This window comes from Eucyclogobius newberryi, unplaced genomic scaffold (assembly GCF_026437365.1).
Source record: "Eucyclogobius newberryi isolate DKJ021-1_F unplaced genomic scaffold, fEucNew1.0.hap1 SCAF_21, whole genome shotgun sequence".
Taxonomy (NCBI): Eukaryota; Metazoa; Chordata; class Actinopteri; order Gobiiformes; family Gobiidae; genus Eucyclogobius; species Eucyclogobius newberryi.
The window spans coordinates 23527407-23547480 of NW_027315846.1; the positions used below are offsets into that span (position 1 = coordinate 23527407).

The window sequence follows — 20074 nt, forward strand, 5'->3', positions numbered from 1 at the left end:
TTGTTTTATTATTTTTACAAATCATAAAGCAAATTATCAGACAACAAAAATCATTCAAGTGTTTTTTTTAAATCAAATAACTCGATAAAATACATAACTTACAATCTAGGGCTAATATAATGAGATAGTAATGCTTTAAATGTATTATGAAAATATCATTTCCTACTTTATTTTTATAGCACATTTTATAATAGTGTTGAACAAACTACAAACAAAAACAATCAAATAAATAAAAAAACACATTTATAGTTAAATAATTATTAGGTTTGACCGGCACATTTTGCAGCATATTTTGTCATTCCGCCATTGGCTGCAGAGTGATAGCCAAAGACTCACATGATTGGTCGTTGAATCCAAAGAGACGCTGTGATTGGACACTGCCCGTCTCTTGTCCCGCCTCCATCAAATCTCTTCCTGTACAGAGGTTAACGCTAGCTGCAGGTTGTAAACAGTGGCGTAACTTTGACTTTTAACTTACTCAAGCTTGAACAAATCCATGCGAAATAACCACTAAGGCAGCTATGTCCATTTTAAAGTAAAGCACCGTGGTATGTATAAAGATCTTTTGTATTTTGTTTTGTACAAAGCAATAATGTGCTCAATTGGAGCAGAAATCAGTGTTTCCACAATTGAATGGCATTATATTTATGATAAATGTCCATAATAAAGTTGTCCTTTTACCCATGTAAAGTAAAGTAAAGTACTACTGTTTTTAGATGACTTTTTTTGAGCAAGAAGTTGTTATATATTTTGCCATGTGGTGTTTAGTCTGTGGAGGAGGGTTCACTTCAGACCCCTTAAATGGTCCGATGCACTCAGAGCATGGCTAAAGTTTATTACATGTACCAAGTATTGGAAGGTGCATTATGTAACTTAAAAATAATCTATCTCGCATTTATTTCACTATTCACTTTCACAGATCTGACCTGTAGCTTGGCCTGATGGTGTCACCTGCTTGTCTAAGTTTAATGCCATACTGTGGAACATTCCAGACAAAGCAGTAACATTCCCATGACAAGCAGGTGGCCGAAATTTCCATCAGAAAAATTGCACTGCAGCTTTTTTCTATATAAACCTAATCACAGTATATTAATGTATTCATTAATTTACAGCTTACAAAATGATCAATTTCCTTATCAGACCATGGTTATCTTTTGCGATTCTTCAAAGTTTGCTGACACTTTGCATTACAGTAATTACTGTTAGATTTTTGAAAGAAAAGATTGTTTATTATTGACTTAGAACAGGAGTGTCCAAACCTTTTACACTGAGCTTATTGATGCAGATTGGTGAATGTATACAACACAGCTTTAACAGAGAAACTTGAACCTTTAATAAGGTAACGTTTGGTCTGTGTCACAATGTAATGTTTTGTTATTGAAGTTCTAGTGGTAGAATTACTGCCTATGATCCTTTGAGCCAGTTCAGCAGGAGAAAAATCGGGCCATATTTGGACGCCCCTGACTTAGAATGTATCTGTGAAATATTAATCAAAAACTATTCTTCTTCTTTCAGCCCTGTCTCTAAACCAGGGATGGCCAGGATTTTCCAGAGAGCATTTGGACTCAAGTCAATTCTAGGATATGCCAAAGTGTCCTCCACAAGCAGGCTAGCACCCTCAGACTCTCCTTGTATCCTAGCAACAAATCATTTTCACCTCTCAAGAAAAAGCACTCGACATTTAACCACAGAAAATGCAGAAAAGTCCAAATCTTTACCTCCAGAGAGATTCCCTTTCTCCAGGGTGACAGAAGAAGATCTGGATTATTTCCGGAGCATTCTTCCAGGCAGAACCATCACGGATCCGGACCTGCTGGAGTCTAATAATGTGGACTGGCTTAAGTCAGTCAGAGGTAAAGGAACGCTCTAGTCCTTTTTTAAGCCCAATGTTCACTTAAAGCAGAACTAAGTAACTTTTTAAACTTCCTTTATCATGACAAGTCAGTATTACCACATACAAAAACATTTCACATGGCCAAATACAAAAAAAGAGCCAGCATTTCTCAGGAGAGTTGTCTTCAGGTCGATGTCGGCAACTGTTGCAAGGCTGGTTTTCTGCCCACAAACAGCAGGGGGCGATAGCGGACACTTCAAACGCCCTGAAAACACATATTTAACCATCACAAGGACTTACAAAGCTGGTTATTACGGTCAAAGTGTTACTTGGTTCTGCTTTTAAGTGGAGTGGTACTTGATGTGAAATGTTTGATAACTTCTGGATTGGTTTCACTATTTCTGTAGGTTCCAGTGAGGTGCTCCTGCGGCCTCAAACTACAGCGGAGGTTTCTCAAATACTTAGGTTAGTGGACATCGAAGATAATCCATAACTTGTCTGTTATTCTGGTGTTGAAATATATGACGTATGATGCATTGTGTGACCCAAAACAGCGTTATGGTGGAAAGTTAAACAAATGACTTACTTATTTACTGATTCCCTTTGGCCTCTGGTGGGCACAGGTCACCTTAGGCTCCTCCTCTGTCCTCTGTCCTTTTTTATGCTGTCTATTTTACTTGTACTTTTTGTCTTACCAGAACAAATCACTACCAGCTCAAATTATTTATGAAAAATACCGGTTTTACATCAAAGAAACTCACACTCTTCTTCCTGTTTTATGGTTCCAGAAGGATAATTATTAACACAGTAGAGGTTATAAAAAGGTGAAAGTGTTTTTTTTGTTCATTATTTTGTCCTGCAGGTACTGTAATGGCCGTAACCTGGCTGTGAACCCTCAGGGGGGAAACACTGGCCTGGTGGGAGGCAGTGTACCGGTGTATGACGAGATCATCCTGTCCACTGCGCTCATGAACAACGTGCTGAGCTTCGACCACGTCTCTGGTGAGGTCAGGTCAGGTCATTGGATCACCTTTGTCTCCCAGTGTTCTCTTTTTAGTACAGTCAAAGTATTAACAGATATAATGTAATTAAAATGCAATTTAAAGTGCACAATTATGAATTCAGATGTTTAAATAATGGAATATCCTCTGCGGTGTCTCCATGGGGTTTTCTTATGTACTAAACCTGCTAATCTTGTAGTTTAGACCTCTATGACAAGATGCATGTGATTATTCTATTAATTTAGTAGCAAATAGGCTCTAAACTGAAACTTGATTAGAAAATATACATATATGCACAGAAAAACAAGGTGATATGGGCTTTTTATTATGTCATGTTTAATAGTAAAGATATTATTGATATTAAAACTTCTACAGCCTTTACACTATAACAGTTCCAGCTTGTTTCACACTACTTAATTCATAGTTCTAAGTTCCCTTGTTAGTACTGTAACATCTGTGTTATTAGGGTCCATTATGGGGTTGATGACACTATGCTCAAATTTGAATTTCTGTCTTTATATTTCCATGTGGTCTTGTGCTAGTTCTGATAGCACAACCGTATAGGAATGGTCACTTTTGTCTTGTTTTTGTGTGTTTTTCAGTATCAGTACTCCAATTACTATCTATCAATTAGTATCTGATTTATAATACTTTGACAACCTTTAGTATTTAAATAATCATTATCTGGACGTTTTATTACACAGACAGCAACACAATATTTTAGACAGTTTATTTGAAGCCTTCAATCACCATATTTCAACCTTTTATTTGGTTAAAAATGAATTACAAAAATCTCACTGTACAATACAAATAGAATAATAATAATAATTGCAGAATAGTCGACTAAATAAAATAATTGTCAGTTGCAGCTGTGTGTTTAAACTATGACAAATAAATCAAAATATAAAAAGGACAATATATTTGTAGGTATTGTGACGTGCCAGGCGGGCTGCGTGCTGGAGAGCCTGTCCCTGTACCTGGAGGACAGGGACTACATCATGCCTCTGGACCTGGGGGCAAAGGGCAGCTGCCATATCGGAGGGAATGTGGCCACTAACGCTGGGGGCCTCCGGCTGCTACGCTACGGCTCTTTGAGGGGCACGGTGCTGGGGCTGGAAGCGGTGAGAAGGCTAGAATTTACCCTAGAAATCCATCAGGGTTCCAAAATTCTACATGTCCTGGCTAAACGATGCATGTATTTAAATCTAATGGATGCATCTTTCTGCCTGGGAATGTCATAATTAAAGGCGCTGTACCTGATTTTGACTAAAAACATGAAAAACTGAGCGAGTCCGAATTTAAACCGTCTTAGCACAGTCCAGTTATTCACTGTCGCAATAGGTTTACACGCGATTTTTATATTTTTCAGAGGCCAGTGCTGAGTTTCGCTGTCTCTGTAGTAATGCTAACAACAACTAGCATGCTAACAGCACACTAGAATTACTTCCTGGGTCTCAATGTAGTTACTTAAGTAAAAGTACAGATGCAGGAGCACAAAAATCTACTGAAGTATAAATATTGATGTACCCAATTCAAAATGTCCAAGATTTTGAGAACTGTTTTTCTCAAATGTAGTGATTTTGGTCATCAATTGTGCCGAATTCGGATCACCCCTCAAAACAAAAGTAGTTTTTACTTTTCAGTCCAGATGAAAAAGGTAGTGGAGTAGAAAATATAGATACCTGCTCTTGCATATAGTAAAGTAAAAGCAACAACTGTCAAATGCAGTTAAATAAAGCACCGATACCTACAATTTGTACCTACAATTTGACTTTTATTGGCTACTTTCCACCAGTTTTTATAATTAGATGCAGACGGCACCCAGCGGCCTTATTTTGATCCAAAGATTTGCTTTTACAATATAGCTGTACTGAGGAAAACAAACAGCATTACATGAACACAGCCACTTAAATGTCAAAAAACATAACGGGTAATCTACGTAGGGATGAATAACTATTATGACCAGCTTTTTAAAGTGCTAAACTATTAAACTATAGTAATATTGACTCTTGTAACTTTTATGTCTAAAAAATCGGTTAAAATAAAAGCATGGTTGTTTTTTCATCGTAGTTGTATTTATTGCACTGAAAAACAAAAGAAAAACAGGTGTTCTTCCTGTGAGTGGGCAAACCTCTCTTTTGATGTCACCAATCATAAAATCATGCGTTATTTTGCTGATTTATCGAAATATTTCCCAGTTCCTGAAGTTATTTTAAATACGTGCTGCTTGGGAGAGAAACCGGCTGCTACAAATACCAATTCTGAATCTCTTATGTCGGTGATTATTGGTGTTTTTCCGCAGGTTTTGGCCGATGGGAGGGTTCTGGACTGCCTGTCCACCTTGAGAAAAGACAACACTGGATATGACCTCAAACAGCTGTTCATAGGCTCAGAAGGAACACTGGGAGTCATCACGGCCGTGTCTGTGCTGTGTCCACGGAAACCCAAGTCTGTCAATGTGGTCTTTCTAGGTAAGCAACAGTTATTATGTGCATACAACAGATTACACTTTCCTTTCTTCATAGTCGGGCTGAAGACACGCCCTGTGCTGCGATTAGTCCACTAACATCTCTCCACACTATTAAGTATCTCCAAGAGTATTCAAAGAAATACTTGTAAACTGCATATTTGTTAGTACACAAGCCCGGTAAATCTCACTACGCACTCTCTTTAAAGTGCTCATGACATTTTATGAAAACACAGTTAAGATCATTAAAACTTGTCTCCCAGTTTAGCATTTTCTCAGGTTTTTAAAGTTACTTCCTGATTGAATTTTGCACCAGACCAAAACTCCTCTAATGTGCACAGAAGATTATTTGAGAAATAAAACGACATGAAAACAGCTTTATTTTGATGCTCTAATGTGGAGTCTGGAAAATGTGTTTCTTTCCTCTAAAGTCTCTCAAACTGACACTTGATTTATTGATTTAACAGCTGTAAATAAGAGTTATTATTATTAAGATGATACATTTTTATTATTGTACTTCTGTGCCTAATCTGTGTTGCAACACTGGAATTTCCCCATCGTGGGACAATTAAAGCTTATCTTATCTTAACGTAACAGTATCATTTATATTTATATTTGGTATTATCCCACCAGAAAATCATTCAAACATTTTAACTGCTCCTTTCTGCTGTTTCGCATGTAGATCTTTATAATCCCAGGAAAATGTGTTTTTTTACCTAAATAAAAGTTGAAATATAGAGACTGAGGGCTTCTAGATCAAGAATATTTATGAATCAAGTCCATTATTGCTGAAAATCTGAATTCTTCATTCTTTTTTGTGATGTTTTATTGAATAATGCCACTGTCTTTCTTTTAAAATTGGCTTAATTTATATCTTTTAAAGTCTGTTCAGTCCAGATAAGGGTTACGTTTATCAAAATACTACAGAGATTATTGTTATAGTCAAAAAACATTAACCATTTCCATTATAATTTGTGATCAATTCAAACAGGACAAAGAATGAGGAGTTAAATTTGAGCTTGTTTTTGTTGTGTTTTTCAGGCTGTGAGACGTTTGAACAACTTCTGAAGACGTTCCAGCTTTGCAGAGGCATGCTGGGAGAAATCCTGTCTGCGTTTGAGTTTCTGGATAGTGAATGTATGAGATTACTCAACACACACCTCAAACTCTCTAATCCTATATCAGGTACTGCCAAACGCTCGTGGAAATGCAATATAAAGTCGACACATTCTACAAACTTTTTTTTTTCCCGCAGATTGCCCATTTTACATCGTCATAGAAACGGCAGGATCTGATCAGAATCATGACAGCGAGAAGCTCCATCATTTTCTGGAAGAAGCGATGAACACGTCACTTGTTACTGACGGGACCGTGGCAACAGAGGAGTCCAAAATAAAGGTACAACAATATGAAAAAGCACATCATTTATTTCCAGAAGAAGTCTTTAAAGGCAAATGTCTGTTATGATAAATATATATATATATATATATCATTTTGTAACGGTGGATGATCAATATCAAGTGTGGACATTAAAGTGCCATAGATTATCATTCTACTGTCCTTTAAATGGCTTTACAATGTATTTGTAAATCGGTAAACCATTTAAAATAGGTTTTAGCCACTAAATAGATTAAAATAAAACCGATGTTTCCGTGCTGCCCGTGGCGGAGTGGTTAAGGCAGCAGCACATATGCTGGTTTCCAGGCCTTGTGGTCGATGCGTGAGCGCGTGACGGAGGCTCTGACTCATGACGGCTTCACCTACAAGTACGACATCTCGCTCCCTGTGGAGCAGATCTACCAGCTGGTCCTGGACATGAGGCAGCACCTGGGGCCAGGGGCCCGCAGTGTGGTGGGCTACGGCCACGTAGGTGAGTGAGTCAGACAAACAAACATGTGTGTGTCAGTGTGTTGTGCTGTCATAGCAACAGGATGTGTCTAAGTATGTTCCACAACATGTCATTAAACTTGAATATATAGCTATTCTTTCACTGTGGTTTATTTCTCAAAAACACTTTAAACCTGCTTTATTACTGATCGGGGTCGCCTCTCCATAGATCTGACCTGCATCTTGGCCTGGTGGCATCACGTTTGTCGTGCATTCTCTCATGACAATAGATGTTTAATGCCATACTGTGCAACATTCTAACACACGACACGGCGTCGTCACGGAGACAAGAAGGTGGTGGTTCCATGTGATCATGAAAACCTCGTTCTTTAGGATTATAAGTGTGTTTGTGAGGATAAAGCTGTGATGTTTCATACTGTGTTCTTGTACTTCACAGTGTGGATATGTGGCTGTTACTATACTACAATATACTACAATAGTATTCTTACCCCCTTTTTGTCACAGCACAACTACAAACTTAAATAAATAGTTCAGTTTTTTTGTGACAGAGCAACACAAAGTGACACACATTTGTGAAGTGGAAGGAAACGTTTACATAATTTCCATTTTCTTTGACTAGAAACAAACATTTCCTGTTTTTTATTTTAAATCTGTGAATTATGTACCATTTTCCTTCCACTTCATTGTGTGCTGCTTTGTGTTTCACACAAAATGCCAATACACTGTGTGTCTGAGGTGACTAAATGTGGAAAGGATATATAGAATATATGACTGAACAAAAATGTAAAGGCAACACTTGTTTTCACTCCCATTTTTCCTGAGCTGAATTCAAAGAACACTTTCTATAAACACAAAAGACCCATAATCCTCAAATATTGTTCACAAGAGTGTTTTTGGTCGATGTAGAATGACATCACTGCTAAATGTTCCTGTTCTTCTGTTTCTTGCTTCTTGAGCTGTTGCTGGTCTGAATTGAAACTACACAAAAGCTCTTGGGCTTTTCTAGCCTGAAGACTTAAAGATGTTGTATTAAAAGCACAGATTATAGAGTCATTCTCTTTTCTACTGATTATCTAAACTAATGATGGAACAATAGACTTTCTGGATTGTGCTGCTGTGGGTTTGTAATAATAGTGTTGTTCACCTTCAGTCTGTTTTAGAGAAGTGTCAGCAGTGACAGCAGCTATGGCAACCATAGTATTCATAGTCCTCATCTCCAATCATTTAGTTTTTTTTCTGTTAATTTGCCAATAAATGAGGCAGAGCAGCTTTCAATCAGTAGAAAGAACACATGAGGAATTGTACTTTTAGATAAATGACTAAAATATAAAATGAACTTTTACTTTGAACTTGAAAATGGACAAACTTACAAACAATTGACAGAGGGACTTCATTTTTAAACTACTCTAATTTTGCTCCCATTTTATCTGCTTTTAAACCAATTTACCTCAACAAACGTGAAGTATTGCAAACATTTCTATTTAGAAGTGCGCAATATATTGAAATTCAGATAAAATTGTGAATATTGTTTTGAAAATATGTCAAATTTGAACATTGAGTGCATCGTTCATAGTCAAAAACGCTACAAAAAGAGCTTTTTACAAATCAAACTGAAAAAAGTCATGTTGTAAACTTCCAAGTCATGATATTTCTGCACTTTTTGTGATTCCTTTTACACACATTTCACATTTGTCTGATAATTAAACCTCCACAAAGACACACGCTCGATCACATTTCCGTTGCATTGACATATCGTCCGCGTTCCTTTTTTAGGCGACGGCAACCTCCACCTGAACGTCACGTCTCCGGCCAAGAGCCCCGCCCTCCTGGCCTCCATCGAGCCCTTCGTGTTCGAGTGGGCGGCGGCTCGGAGGGGCAGCATCAGCGCCGAGCACGGCCTGGGCCTGAAGAAGAGGAACTACATCGGCTACAGCAAACCTCCCCAGGCTGTGGCTCTGATGGGGGACATCAAACACATGCTGGACCCTAAAGGCATCCTCAACCCCTACAAGACCCTGCCAGACCACCTGTCGTCAGGGCCACCAAGAGCCAGCTAGTAAGAAGACAAATCAATGCAGTATAAATGTATTTCGGCGCGTGTAAAGGTTTGATTTCTCCTCATTTATACGACGATTAAGAACTATTGGGACAATGTGATCACCGTGACGTGATTTTACTTTTACATGTGCCCAAGTGAGGGTTTGAACTGGATACTCGTCAGTCGGCGGGTGCTGCAACGTCTAATTAGAATGATCTTGACGAATCAAGACGTATTCTGCTAAATCAACTTAAATTACTTTTTAAAGTGTTTGCTCAAAGCTGTATTTTGATTGATTTTCCTGCTTTGTCCTGCAACTGAGGCTCGAGTGTTCAGAAAATGGCTGTTTTCACTTACCACCTATCCCGCCCACATCTGAGTGACACAGGTAGAGTTCGAAAATGTCACGTGACCACTTTTCAACAGGAAGTCACTGGATCTTTTTCAATTACTGAGCTGTTTTAGAGCAATATTGTAGTTTATAAAGAACAATGTTTAAAAGCTCTCATTTAATAAGTATTTTTATTTATAAAGCACATTTAAAAACACCCAAAGTGCTGTACAAAGGCAATATAAATACAATAAAACATACAGGACATGAATAAAAACAAGGTAAAATTACATTAGCATGTTCTGCTCATCTTGTGTTACGGGCCTGTGGAAACAAAAAGGTTTTTTTTTAACAATATTGTGTTTAACCTCGAAACAAAGCTATAACCCACATATTCTCAGTCAAATCGACCATTCTGGATCAGTTTGTTCTCCAAACCCTCAAATTAATAAAACAAAAAAGCCCAAACTTTACATGTTAACAGCCTTTTACAGGAATTCTGCCTGGACTTGTTACAGATTTAGAAGTCCCTTAATCTCATTTTTATTAAATTGTCTTCTGCTTTGAATAAGGAATTGTCAAATCCAGTGTGCAGAGCTTGTGATCACTCCGACGACCGAGGCCAAAAGTGTCGATTATTTTTATTCAACATTGAGACTTAAATAAATGTTTAAAGCAATAAAGGTCTGAGTTCTGATGAGTCGATGAGAAACTGCATTTGCATAAACGCTTAAGTCAAAGACAAATCATACGCCACAGCAGCTGTTCCTAAGAGTGCAGTACGTATTTATTACATATAAAAAAAAAAAAGGCAGCAACATTTTCTCAAACACAACCACACATTCAGGCAACTTTCTCACTTTAGCAACACGACGTAGTGTTTCAGAATGTGATGAACGGGAGTCCGGCTTGCTACATAATAAATACCAGCGTCTTCCCGTCCTTTGCACAGATACATTTACGACACATGCAGAATCCTCTGGGCCAGTGCTTCCTCTGACTGTTCCACCTCGTCCGTTTGAACCTGCTGTAGTGTCTCTCCTCTGGACACACTCGCAACGTTAAACCCCTCGTATCCTCCGCAGTGTAGAGCCAGAGTACTTCTTGTACAGTTACCACCAAAACTATTGGCCTTTCCATTAGCAACGTTTCACACCATGGCGTTTCTTGGCATGTACACGTCGATTGTCTTTTGCCGTTACAAGCTTTGGGAAATCTGCGCCGTTATTTGTGTCTAAGGCAAGTCGGAAACACTTCAAGTTCAAGGAGGATGTAGTAGTAGCTGTAGCAGTAGCAGTAGCAGTAGTGGATCCGGCGTTTTAAGACGAGGGGCGGTGGCGGTGATGGTGGAAGTTACCGGTAAAAGCAGGGCAAGAAAGCGGAGGTTGAATTAGTTTGTGGTCCTCCTCCTGCTGTAGGTCCGTGTTAAAGAAGAACCACGTGAGAGCCGTTTTCAGGACTCTTTGCCCTTCTCCAAAGAGCTGTAGATCTTGTCCAGCGTTTTCTTGATGCGCAGCGCGGTGAGGCGGGCGGAGGGGTTCTGGTACCAGCACTCCTTCATCAGCTTCACTAAGGCCGAAAGAGTCTGGAGAGGACACAATGTTATTCACACCGTGTATTTGTAAAGAGTCATTTGAAAGTGGATCATTAGCACTAATAGTGATATATACATATACATCACTTTAAAGCTTAGATTCTCTAGAATAAAACCATTTGATTTAATTTACTGCCAAATGAATGTCACAATATACAGCGCAGCTCTGTCGGCTCTGACTGAGGCGGCGCTGGATTTAAATACTCTGAACTCAGCTACTAACTCGAGAATAAAAGTAAACTTCAGATCGCACCAGTGACAACATAGGACTTATTTTTAAGTGTCAGAAGAGGAGATTCTGGTCTGTCGGCGCACGGAGCTAAAGCAACAAATGCCAGATGCAGTTACAGCTCAAAACACCACAAAACAAAGCTTTACACACTAGACTCTCATTTTAATGCTACTGTAACTGTTACAGTCTGACAAATTAGTCCTTTATATATATTCTTTATATACAAACAGAACAGTTTGGACTGGTGAAGTGACAAACTTATGTGAAACTAAGAATAAAATGTGTTATTTTAAGCAGAATCGCGTAATTTGTTTATTACTGTACTACGAACTATAACATTTATTTAAAAAATATATATTTTGTGTGTTTTTAAATAGTTTACAAATGTACAACAAAATTAACCGATTACTCGATTGTTGTGCAAACAAACTTTCAGCCTGTATAGTCATAAAATACTAAATCGAATTGTCATAAGAGACGAGACCCCTTGGCTCGCTAAATATTTTCCCAAACTGAACCCCGGTGACCCCTGGGCTGTATCCCATAAACAGCTGCTTTTACAGTTCACTAAAGCCAGGTACAAGTCTTTTAACATCACAGTAAATATAAACTTAAGCAGAAGAGTAAAACAAATACTGACGGAGTCGGAGAACCAGCGGTTGGGGATGAACGGCCTCTGCTGCTCCACACACACCACCTTCCTCATGTCCTCGAAGCTCGGGTCGTTCGGCACCTGGTCGTAGAACGGAGGCTTGTACTCTTCTACAATACCTAACAAGAGACAGGACCATATTAAACATATATCATCACAGCAAACTGGACCAAACAATAAAGGAATATCTTATCTTATCTTATCAAACAGGGAAACTTCAGGGTGAAACTTAGAGCTGCGTTTGCCAGTGTGAATGAGGCTAAATATTATACAAACTATGGCATTATGAAAAGCTCAAAAACATAAATGTTGCATACTATGTGTCTTTTAGAACATATAGAACCGGTGTGTGCTTAAAATAAAATATTGTGTAGTTTCATGAGGGCAGCTGGATGGTGTCTGTAACCCTGACGTGTAAGAAGGATTATAAACCCTCCTCGATGCGATCCCCTCCAAACTAACGCTGGACCTGGACCTGGTCCCGGTTCCGGCCCAGGTCCAGGTCCAGGCCCGGGCTCTGTGGGACTGACCGTTGCTGTAGGTGCGCCTGGCGATCTCCCACAGCACCAGCCCGAAGGCCCAGATGTCCACCCTCTTGTAGGCGTCGAAGCAGTCCGTCTGGATGCTCTCGTCCAGCACCTCCGGGGCCATGTAGCGCTTGGTTCCCACCTTGGGGTTGTTGCCTACGTCCAGCAGGTTGTCGGCCTGGGAGTGGGTCACTGCCAGACCTGAGGTGAACATGCACGACACTCTTAAATGTCCATGAAGGAAACATATCCATGACACATTCACATTCTTTACGTTATGAGCGTCATTGTGGGGACAGCTCATGTTTTACAACTTAAAATAATGTATATAATGAAAACCACGCAGGCATTGATATGGTGTCAAGAGCTCTCCCTCTACTGGCAGCAGAGGGAATTACTATTCTAATGTAAGCAGGTAGTTGTATGAACGTGATATGAAACAGGACAAATGAACGAGTTATAAACTTAAACAGCACAGTAGAGCTCTGGAGCGCTACATATGAAGTCACAAATCTGAGAAATTATGAACAGAGTGTTTTGTGAGTCTCTGAGAAGACGGGCTCATAAACAGGATTAATGAAACGAGAGTGAATGAAGCTAAATGCTACTCAAGGTATGTTTTTTAAAAGACCAAAAGAGTCAATTTCACATGTGTCCTTTAAAATACTTGAATGTGAGACGGTTACACTGTAAGATGGAGGCAGGATAGGAATGCTGTTTATAACTATACCATAAAATCAACATGGCTGCTTGTTGAAACACAGCTATTTTCCATTTCTATTCTATTTTTAATCTGTTCTTTTTGTAGCGTTTAATTCTAATTGAAAATGTTTTTAAATAAAATGTTGTTTTTCATATATGCAAAACAACATTCACATTGTTATATTAGGATAGAATAATCCAAACACGAGCCTAAATGAGAATGAGAGCGGTCCTGACCCAGGTCGGCGATGCAGCAGCGCAGGTCTTTCGTCACCAGTATATTCTTGCTCTTCAGATCTCGGTGGGCGATGGCAGGTTTGCCCTCCGTGCCAAAGATCTCCGTGTGCAGGTGCACCAAGCCGCTGGCCACGGACGCCGCCATGGCCAGCCCCTCGGACGTCTCCACGGCAACGCGCTGCAAGTAGTCGTAGAGCGAGCCGTTCTCATGGTAATGCGTGATGAGCCACAGCTGGGTGCTGGAGTTTCGAGAGGTCATGTCCGATGCCATGAAGCCTGGAGACGAAGGATAAGAACATGAACCATGCAGTGAAGAGGAGGAAGGGGGAGGAAGAAGAAAAAGGAGGAAGGAAGAAGGAGGAGGAGGAGGAAGGCTGCAGACACAGGAAATACAGCTCTCTCTGGAAACTGGCATGCAGTATGAGTTTACTGATTAAACTGTCATCACAGTGTGGTGCCTTTGTTTTTTCAATTATGTATATAATACCATAATAATGATTTAAACAGCACTTTTTGGACACACAAAGATGCATCACGTTGCAGTACTCATGCACTCTACACCGGGTGATGGTAAGCTACTATTGTAGCCACGGCTGCCCTGGGGCAGACAGAAGCGAAGCTGCCAATCTATGCCATCAGCCCACACTTCAGATTCACACTAGGCCCTGTGGGTGGACACTAGGCCACAGCTGCTTCACTGACACCTTGTTCTCCCGGTGGAGCGAGTCAGCCACAAGCTCATGAATGATCATGTGAGATCGAGCTTTAGTGATTCCATGCACTTCACTTGGAGCCGAGATCTTTTAAGCATTAGCATAGAAATGAAGCGGGAGTCCACCTAATGCGAGCTGGGGTCACCGTGTATTTGGAGCAGGTTATCTGCAGATTGCCTGATACAAGCTAATAATGTGTTCAGAGGAATAGCACCCGAGTGATGAAGTTCTCTTGCGCACCTTTGCACACTTCCCATAAATACACACTTGTGTGACGTGTGGGTGCTGGGACAGGGCCGTACTCACCCAGGATGTTGTCGTGCCTAAGCAGGACTGTGTTGTAGATCTCAGTCTCTCTGAACCAGGACTTTTCATCGCGAGATGAGAAGATTTTCACAGCCACGTTCTCGCCCTGCCACTGGCCTCTCCACACCTCTCCGTACCTCCCTTTGCCTGGACAGTATGGTAAGAGTGTAAGACAATGGGTGCCATTTGGAGGTCACAATTTAGATTTTTTATTTTGTGTATTTGACTGACCTACACACTCCACCAGACTGATCTGCCTGGCCACAGTTCTCTGGACGAGGAAGGGAAGACCAGAGCCGCTTCCTGAAGTGCACGAGTGGTCCAACAGATCCTGCACACACACAAACACACACACATCACACACACACCATCAGGTTTAACGCCTCGGACTGGTACAAGCTACAGCTACTGCCAAATCACATACAATTATTCAGCAAAAACATTCAATAATGTCCACAAAATTAGGGCCGACTACCATTTCTTCAGCTTTTCTGTTTACCGGCCACGTCACACGCCTTCTGTGGCACATGTGGGACTACGATGACACATGAGTGCTATTTGTGCCGCTCGCGCAGGCGCAGTGACTCGCGCAGGCGCAGTGACTCGCGCAGGCGCAGTGACTCATGCTGATGTGAACGCTGTGTCTTTATTGCCTCGTTCAAGTGGCTATTTAAAACCAAATGAACAAAAGTTGGCACCAAACAAACTTTATTTTTTTCTGTACTTCCGGGGCCTTTTCTGCCTTTGCCAAGTGGAGGGTTCGGTGCCCTGTCCTACCCAAGTTATCTCATCACGCTGCTTAACTCTCGTAAAGTGGGCGTACATACGGCCAGAGTGCTGTCCCCCACGTTGGAGGAGATGAGTCCGTCGATGGTGCCCTGCTCGGTGTCGAACTCCTGTAACCTCTGCAGCCGGCCGTGGTGGAGCCTCCTGCAGGCCAGTACGGACACTACGGACAGCAGCACCAGAACCACCACAGGGGCCAGGATGAACAGGGCCAGGGTCTCCACACGATAGGGCACGGGCTCCCCCTCTGGAGCTGCACATAACCAGAGGACACAGGCTAGAGGCAAGCGCTTCAATGAATAAGGTAAATGAGCAAATTGCAATTATATATATATAAATATCTATATTCTTAGTCACTGAATATGAAGTGGTGGGTAATTGTGTCTTAAGTGGATCAGGCGTGACTTTATTGGAGTCATGGCCAAGTGGCAAGTTATGATTGAAGACGCCTTTCCCCTGTAAATTAGGGTTAGACAAAACGGTCCTTGGCTGACGTGGTAACTTCTCTGCACATCCCACACAATCCAGTGTGAGCAGTCGTGAGATTTGAATAGATCCACGAGTAACTATAACTCATTGCTGTGATTGGATAAGCACAAATTAGAGTAGGCGGGCACAAAAGGACACTTCGCCCAATCAGCTTCAGCTTCGTCTCAGCTCAGTGTCACACATTTTTGGTATAAAGTACAGCCGTGTGGTGAGACTACAGCCTGCTGCTGCGTAGGTGAAATATTTTGACTGGTAGTAATTTACTGTGTGCTTTGAACATAAATTCAGACTCAAAATCATTAATTATTTGGGTGGAGATATTGAATCGAGGGCCACGGTTGATGTGGTTTAGAGCTTATAATTATGGATTATTATTAAATGGCACGGATGTAAAGTCTGTAAAGTTTATGTTCATGAAATCATTACTAAAAGCAATTTCTACTTTGTTTTTGAAAAGACCCAATACCATTTAAAAGGTTTTTCCCCCCATTTCGCACAGCCACACCCACCCCGAGTTAGAAAACGTTTCTCAATTTAGTAATGACACAATCCCATTCCATAAAACCAAATGCGACGACAAAACCATTCCTTTTACAACACCAGAGCAATTGTAAATGCCCGAGACAATGTTGTTGTGTCGGTGCAATACAGCCAGGTCTCACCAGATGGCAGCAGGGCCATGAGTGACCCCTGGGTGGTGTTGGCGTTGCACAGGTCCTGGGCACAGCAGGAGATGGCCTTCTTGAGCGAGGGCGAGGTGGAGCACTGCAGGAGGGTCTGCTGGTCGTTCTTCAGACAGCCGTGTTCCACCAGCACCACTCCGCCGTCCACTTTGACCGAGGAGAAGCAGCGGACGCCCCGGCACTCCACGGCCTCCTGGCACTTGTCACAGGCACACACCAGCGGCCCATCTGCACAGGGACGGAGAGTCTTTATTTTATGTCACTTACAGAAAATTCTTCGAGATTGTGTAATACTTGAGGACAGAGTTAGGACATTGAGGTCTTAGGAGACATTTCTCTTTAACTTGACTGATCAACTTTTATTTTTATAAACTACCGGTACTGATATATCGGCCCAGTATCGGTATCGGCCGATATTCACGTCATTAAGAGTAATATCGATTGCAGCCAAAAGCTCCGATATCAGATGGTTACGCTCCGGTAATGAAAGAGTTAACTTTGCCCTTCACAAACAAGAAGAAAACAACCGCTTCAGCTGCTGTAAACTATAATTCAGCCTTTGTTCTGAGACAAAAGACCTACAAAATGTGACTTTAAAAGGATATTATTAAATTCACTCCAGTCCGGCAATGTTTTTTCAGACAATATTTGACAAATGTTCCTCCTAAATAATCAGTTCGGACACGTTTCCTCCAAATAACTTGTGTGGGAGGTTTAAAGACGGGACGGAGTGAGTCTGAGGAGGAGAGACTGTCTCTGCTGTTACAGGAGGAGACACTTTAGTCTAAGAAATTATATCAATAAAACAGGAAATTCATAGAATGGAAAAGTGTGAGGGCTGATTTTACTCTAATAAAAGAATAACCACACAATAGCCTGACTATATTTAAACATAGTGCTGAGACAGCCCTTTCAAACCTTTAACTTTCCCTCCAAAGAAGGTTATTATGTGTTCAAACTCAACATTTTAAAATAAATTTGATCTTCATTTTAGAGTAAAAATGTATTCGTTTACAGCAATATTTTGTTGTTTAAAAAATATTCAAAAAATAAAAAAACAAATAAATGCATCTGTTCAAAATAACCAAACAACATACAAGAAATATTGGCCTTATATCGGCCCATGTTTTCCCAATAACATCAGTATCGGCCTAAAATGTCTGGTAACTAATCATTTCAGTTGTTGACCTCGTTTACTTGGCACAGTGAAGACTTCATTATTCAAAACTCATCATATGATCAAGATCGCATCAATGACTATACTTCATGTACAGTACATTATTATTGTACACGAGTATGATTACACATCTCTGAAACATACATTTGATTTATGATTATGAGAGTATATGAGAGTAAATACCTGTGTCCTCAGCTGCTGTGAGCAGGACCTGCAGCAGGAGCAGAAGCGAGAGGACGCTGCACACTCCCATCTTCACTGCACTGACACAAACCAACACAAGAATTAATATCAACACTTTTTAAAACAATATTTACTAATTATTCAACAATGTGCACCAAAAAAACCACACAAAACAAAAAAGGAGCGAGACAATTTGCACGATTAACAGTCCGTCTGTGTGAGCCTAAAGACAATGTGGGACAAAATCCAGTTGTCCATTAAATAAATCCATCATTGAATTAATTGTTTGTTTGTTGATGCTTCTGAGGAAAGTAACTGATACTCACTGAAACATAATACGGTAAAAAACAAACAAACTACTTTGTCTTTATTTAGTATTTGTCGGGACATGTTAATGAGCATACATGATATAAATGCTGTAAACATGCCTGATTGTCCCACGTCCACTGTCAAATAAATCCAGTTGTGATTGTGATTAGACTTACAATAAATGAAGATTCTGTTCTGTATAAAGTTTATATTCAAACCTAGGGCAGCAACAAACTATTATTTTAGTAATTGATGAATGTGGCAACTATTCTTTTGAGTCATCAATTAGTCGCTATAGTGAAGACATCCTGGTGGAGTATGCAGTATATACAGACAGAAAAGTATCATCTACTAAGACATGAAGTACACATGTCATAAACACTCTTCTCAGCGCATGGCAAGTCGGTTGACACTAGTCCAAATGATTGAATCACAATTATTTTAAGAATTGATAAGACTCAAATCTTGAACTGCTAAACTGAATTCAAGAATCCCATGCATCTCAGACTTTAGAGGTCTTACAAGGTTAGCAGCTTTTAGACAGAGTAAGGCATGGTATTTGGTCATTTGCAGCGGAAATTATGTTACTTAGTGAGTTAATATATTTCTAAGATAGCATGCAGCCCTGGACTATGGAAAGTACGAGTTGTAAACAAACTAATAAGTCAAATTATTACAATCTGGACTCATAACAGGCCAGTTTATGGGCTGATCCGCACTGTTTGTGGTTTGTTGTGGTGACATATTGTATGCTACACCCAAACTAAAGCCTGTTTCCAGAGCTTTGTCTGTCTGTCTCTATATCTGTCTGTCTGTGTATCTGTCTGTCTGTGTATCTGTCTGTCTGTGTATCTGTCTGTCTGTGTATCTGTATGTCTGTGTATCTGTCTGTCTGTGTATCTGTCTGTCTGTGTGTGTGTATCTGTCTGTGTGTGTATCTGTCTGTCTGTCTGTGTGTGTGTATCTGTCTGTGTGTGTGTATCTGTCTGTGTGTGTGTCTTTCTGTCTCTGTGTGTGCGTATGTCTGTCTGTCTCTGTGTGTGTGTCTGTGTGTGCGTGTGTGTGTGTGCGTGTGTGTGTGTGCGGCGGGAGAAAGCCGTTAACGAGGCTGTTGTTCGGGCTGTTGTTGGCCGAGCAGAGGCGACTCTCCGGCGCCAGCAGCAGCAGGCTCCACCACGGCTCTGTCTGCTGTTAGCCACATGCTAAGCTAACTAACCATCCAAAGAGCGGCACAGAGCCGGAGGAGCGCAGACCTACCTGCAGCACACGGCCGCCGGTCTAGCTCATAGTGCGGCGCGGGGACAAGGGAACATCACCCGTGGAAAAAGCCTGGATCGTGTTGTTTTTGTCGGGGGGAAGCCGCCTGGCAGCGCCTTGAATCCTGAATCCTCCCGATACGATGTCCTTCTTCTTCTTCTTGTTTTCCCGCAGACCAGGCACGGCTGGTGCAGTGCGCCCTCCACTGGTCAGATGAGTAAACGCATAAACACTTAAGATGAAATACTTTCTATTTTATAGTTTAGCCCAGCTTCTCTACACAAATCATCAAAACAAAAATAGCCCTGTCTTTTGGTGAAGCTCCCTGCCCTTATATGTTTTTTAAAACGAACATAAACGATAGTGCTTGTACCCCCAAGAGTATGTGCATGTGTTTATCTTTATTATAAAGGTTTAGTCCAAGTGGCTTATAGCATCCTAAAAATATAAATTAAAATTACTTAAATTACTTATAAATCAAAATCAATACATTTGACTAAGTTTGGAACAGTTTTCAAAATCTGTGTGAAATATGTTTTAATATTACTTTTGAAGTACATTTAAACAGGTACATGTGTTTAGGATTAGTATTTTGCTCCTGCATCTGTAATTTGCTTAAGTAACAAAATGTAATTCTTCTTCCACCACTATTTAAATGTTAACAGGCCAATACCATTAACCAAAAGAGTGTGTGAATAATCATGCACT

At 40.5% G+C, this 20074-nt stretch overlaps 2 protein-coding genes across 2 annotated transcripts; one reads left to right on the forward strand and one right to left on the reverse strand.

The window, feature by feature from the left end:
• Positions 1–410: 410 nt before the first annotated feature.
• d2hgdh (D-2-hydroxyglutarate dehydrogenase) lies at positions 411–10147 on the forward strand. Its single transcript, XM_072457147.1, has 10 exons — positions 411–548; positions 1516–1853; positions 2242–2299; positions 2697–2836; positions 3763–3956; positions 5138–5306; positions 6344–6487; positions 6558–6700; positions 7007–7172; positions 8924–10147. The coding sequence occupies exons 2-10, from the start codon at positions 1535–1537 to the stop codon at positions 9205–9207; spliced, it is 1617 nt and encodes a 538-aa protein (XP_072313248.1). The 5' UTR covers positions 411–548; positions 1516–1534; the 3' UTR covers positions 9208–10147.
• A 141-nt stretch (positions 10148–10288) lies between these two features.
• On the reverse strand, positions 10289–19488 carry acvr1l (activin A receptor, type 1 like). Its single transcript, XM_072457148.1, has 10 exons — positions 19367–19488; positions 17801–17880; positions 16420–16668; positions 15310–15521; positions 14714–14813; positions 14483–14629; positions 13464–13739; positions 12528–12725; positions 11986–12116; positions 10289–11104 (listed from the first exon to the last, which is right to left on the reverse strand). The coding sequence occupies exons 2-10, from the start codon at positions 17868–17870 to the stop codon at positions 10973–10975; spliced, it is 1515 nt and encodes a 504-aa protein (XP_072313249.1). The 5' UTR covers positions 17871–17880; positions 19367–19488; the 3' UTR covers positions 10289–10972.
• Positions 19489–20074: the final 586 nt, after the last annotated feature.

Coding starts and splice junctions, on each gene's coding strand:
- d2hgdh (XM_072457147.1), top strand. CDS start 1,535: ATGGCCAGGATTTTCCAGAGAGCATTTGGACTCAAGTCAATTCTAGGA. Junction 1,854..2,241: donor CTGGCTTAAGTCAGTCAGAG/GTAAAGGAACGC, acceptor CTATTTCTGTAG/GTTCCAGTGAGGTGCTCCTG. Junction 2,300..2,696: donor GAGGTTTCTCAAATACTTAG/GTTAGTGGACAT, acceptor TTTGTCCTGCAG/GTACTGTAATGGCCGTAACC.
- acvr1l (XM_072457148.1), bottom strand. CDS start 17,870: ATGGGAGTGTGCAGCGTCCTCTCGCTTCTGCTCCTGCTGCAGGTCCTG. Junction 13,740..14,482: donor TAGGCACGACAACATCCTGG/GTGAGTACGGCC, acceptor CTTCGTCTCCAG/GCTTCATGGCATCGGACATG. Junction 12,117..12,527: donor CAGGCGCACCTACAGCAACG/GTCAGTCCCACA, acceptor GTCTCTTGTTAG/GTATTGTAGAAGAGTACAAG.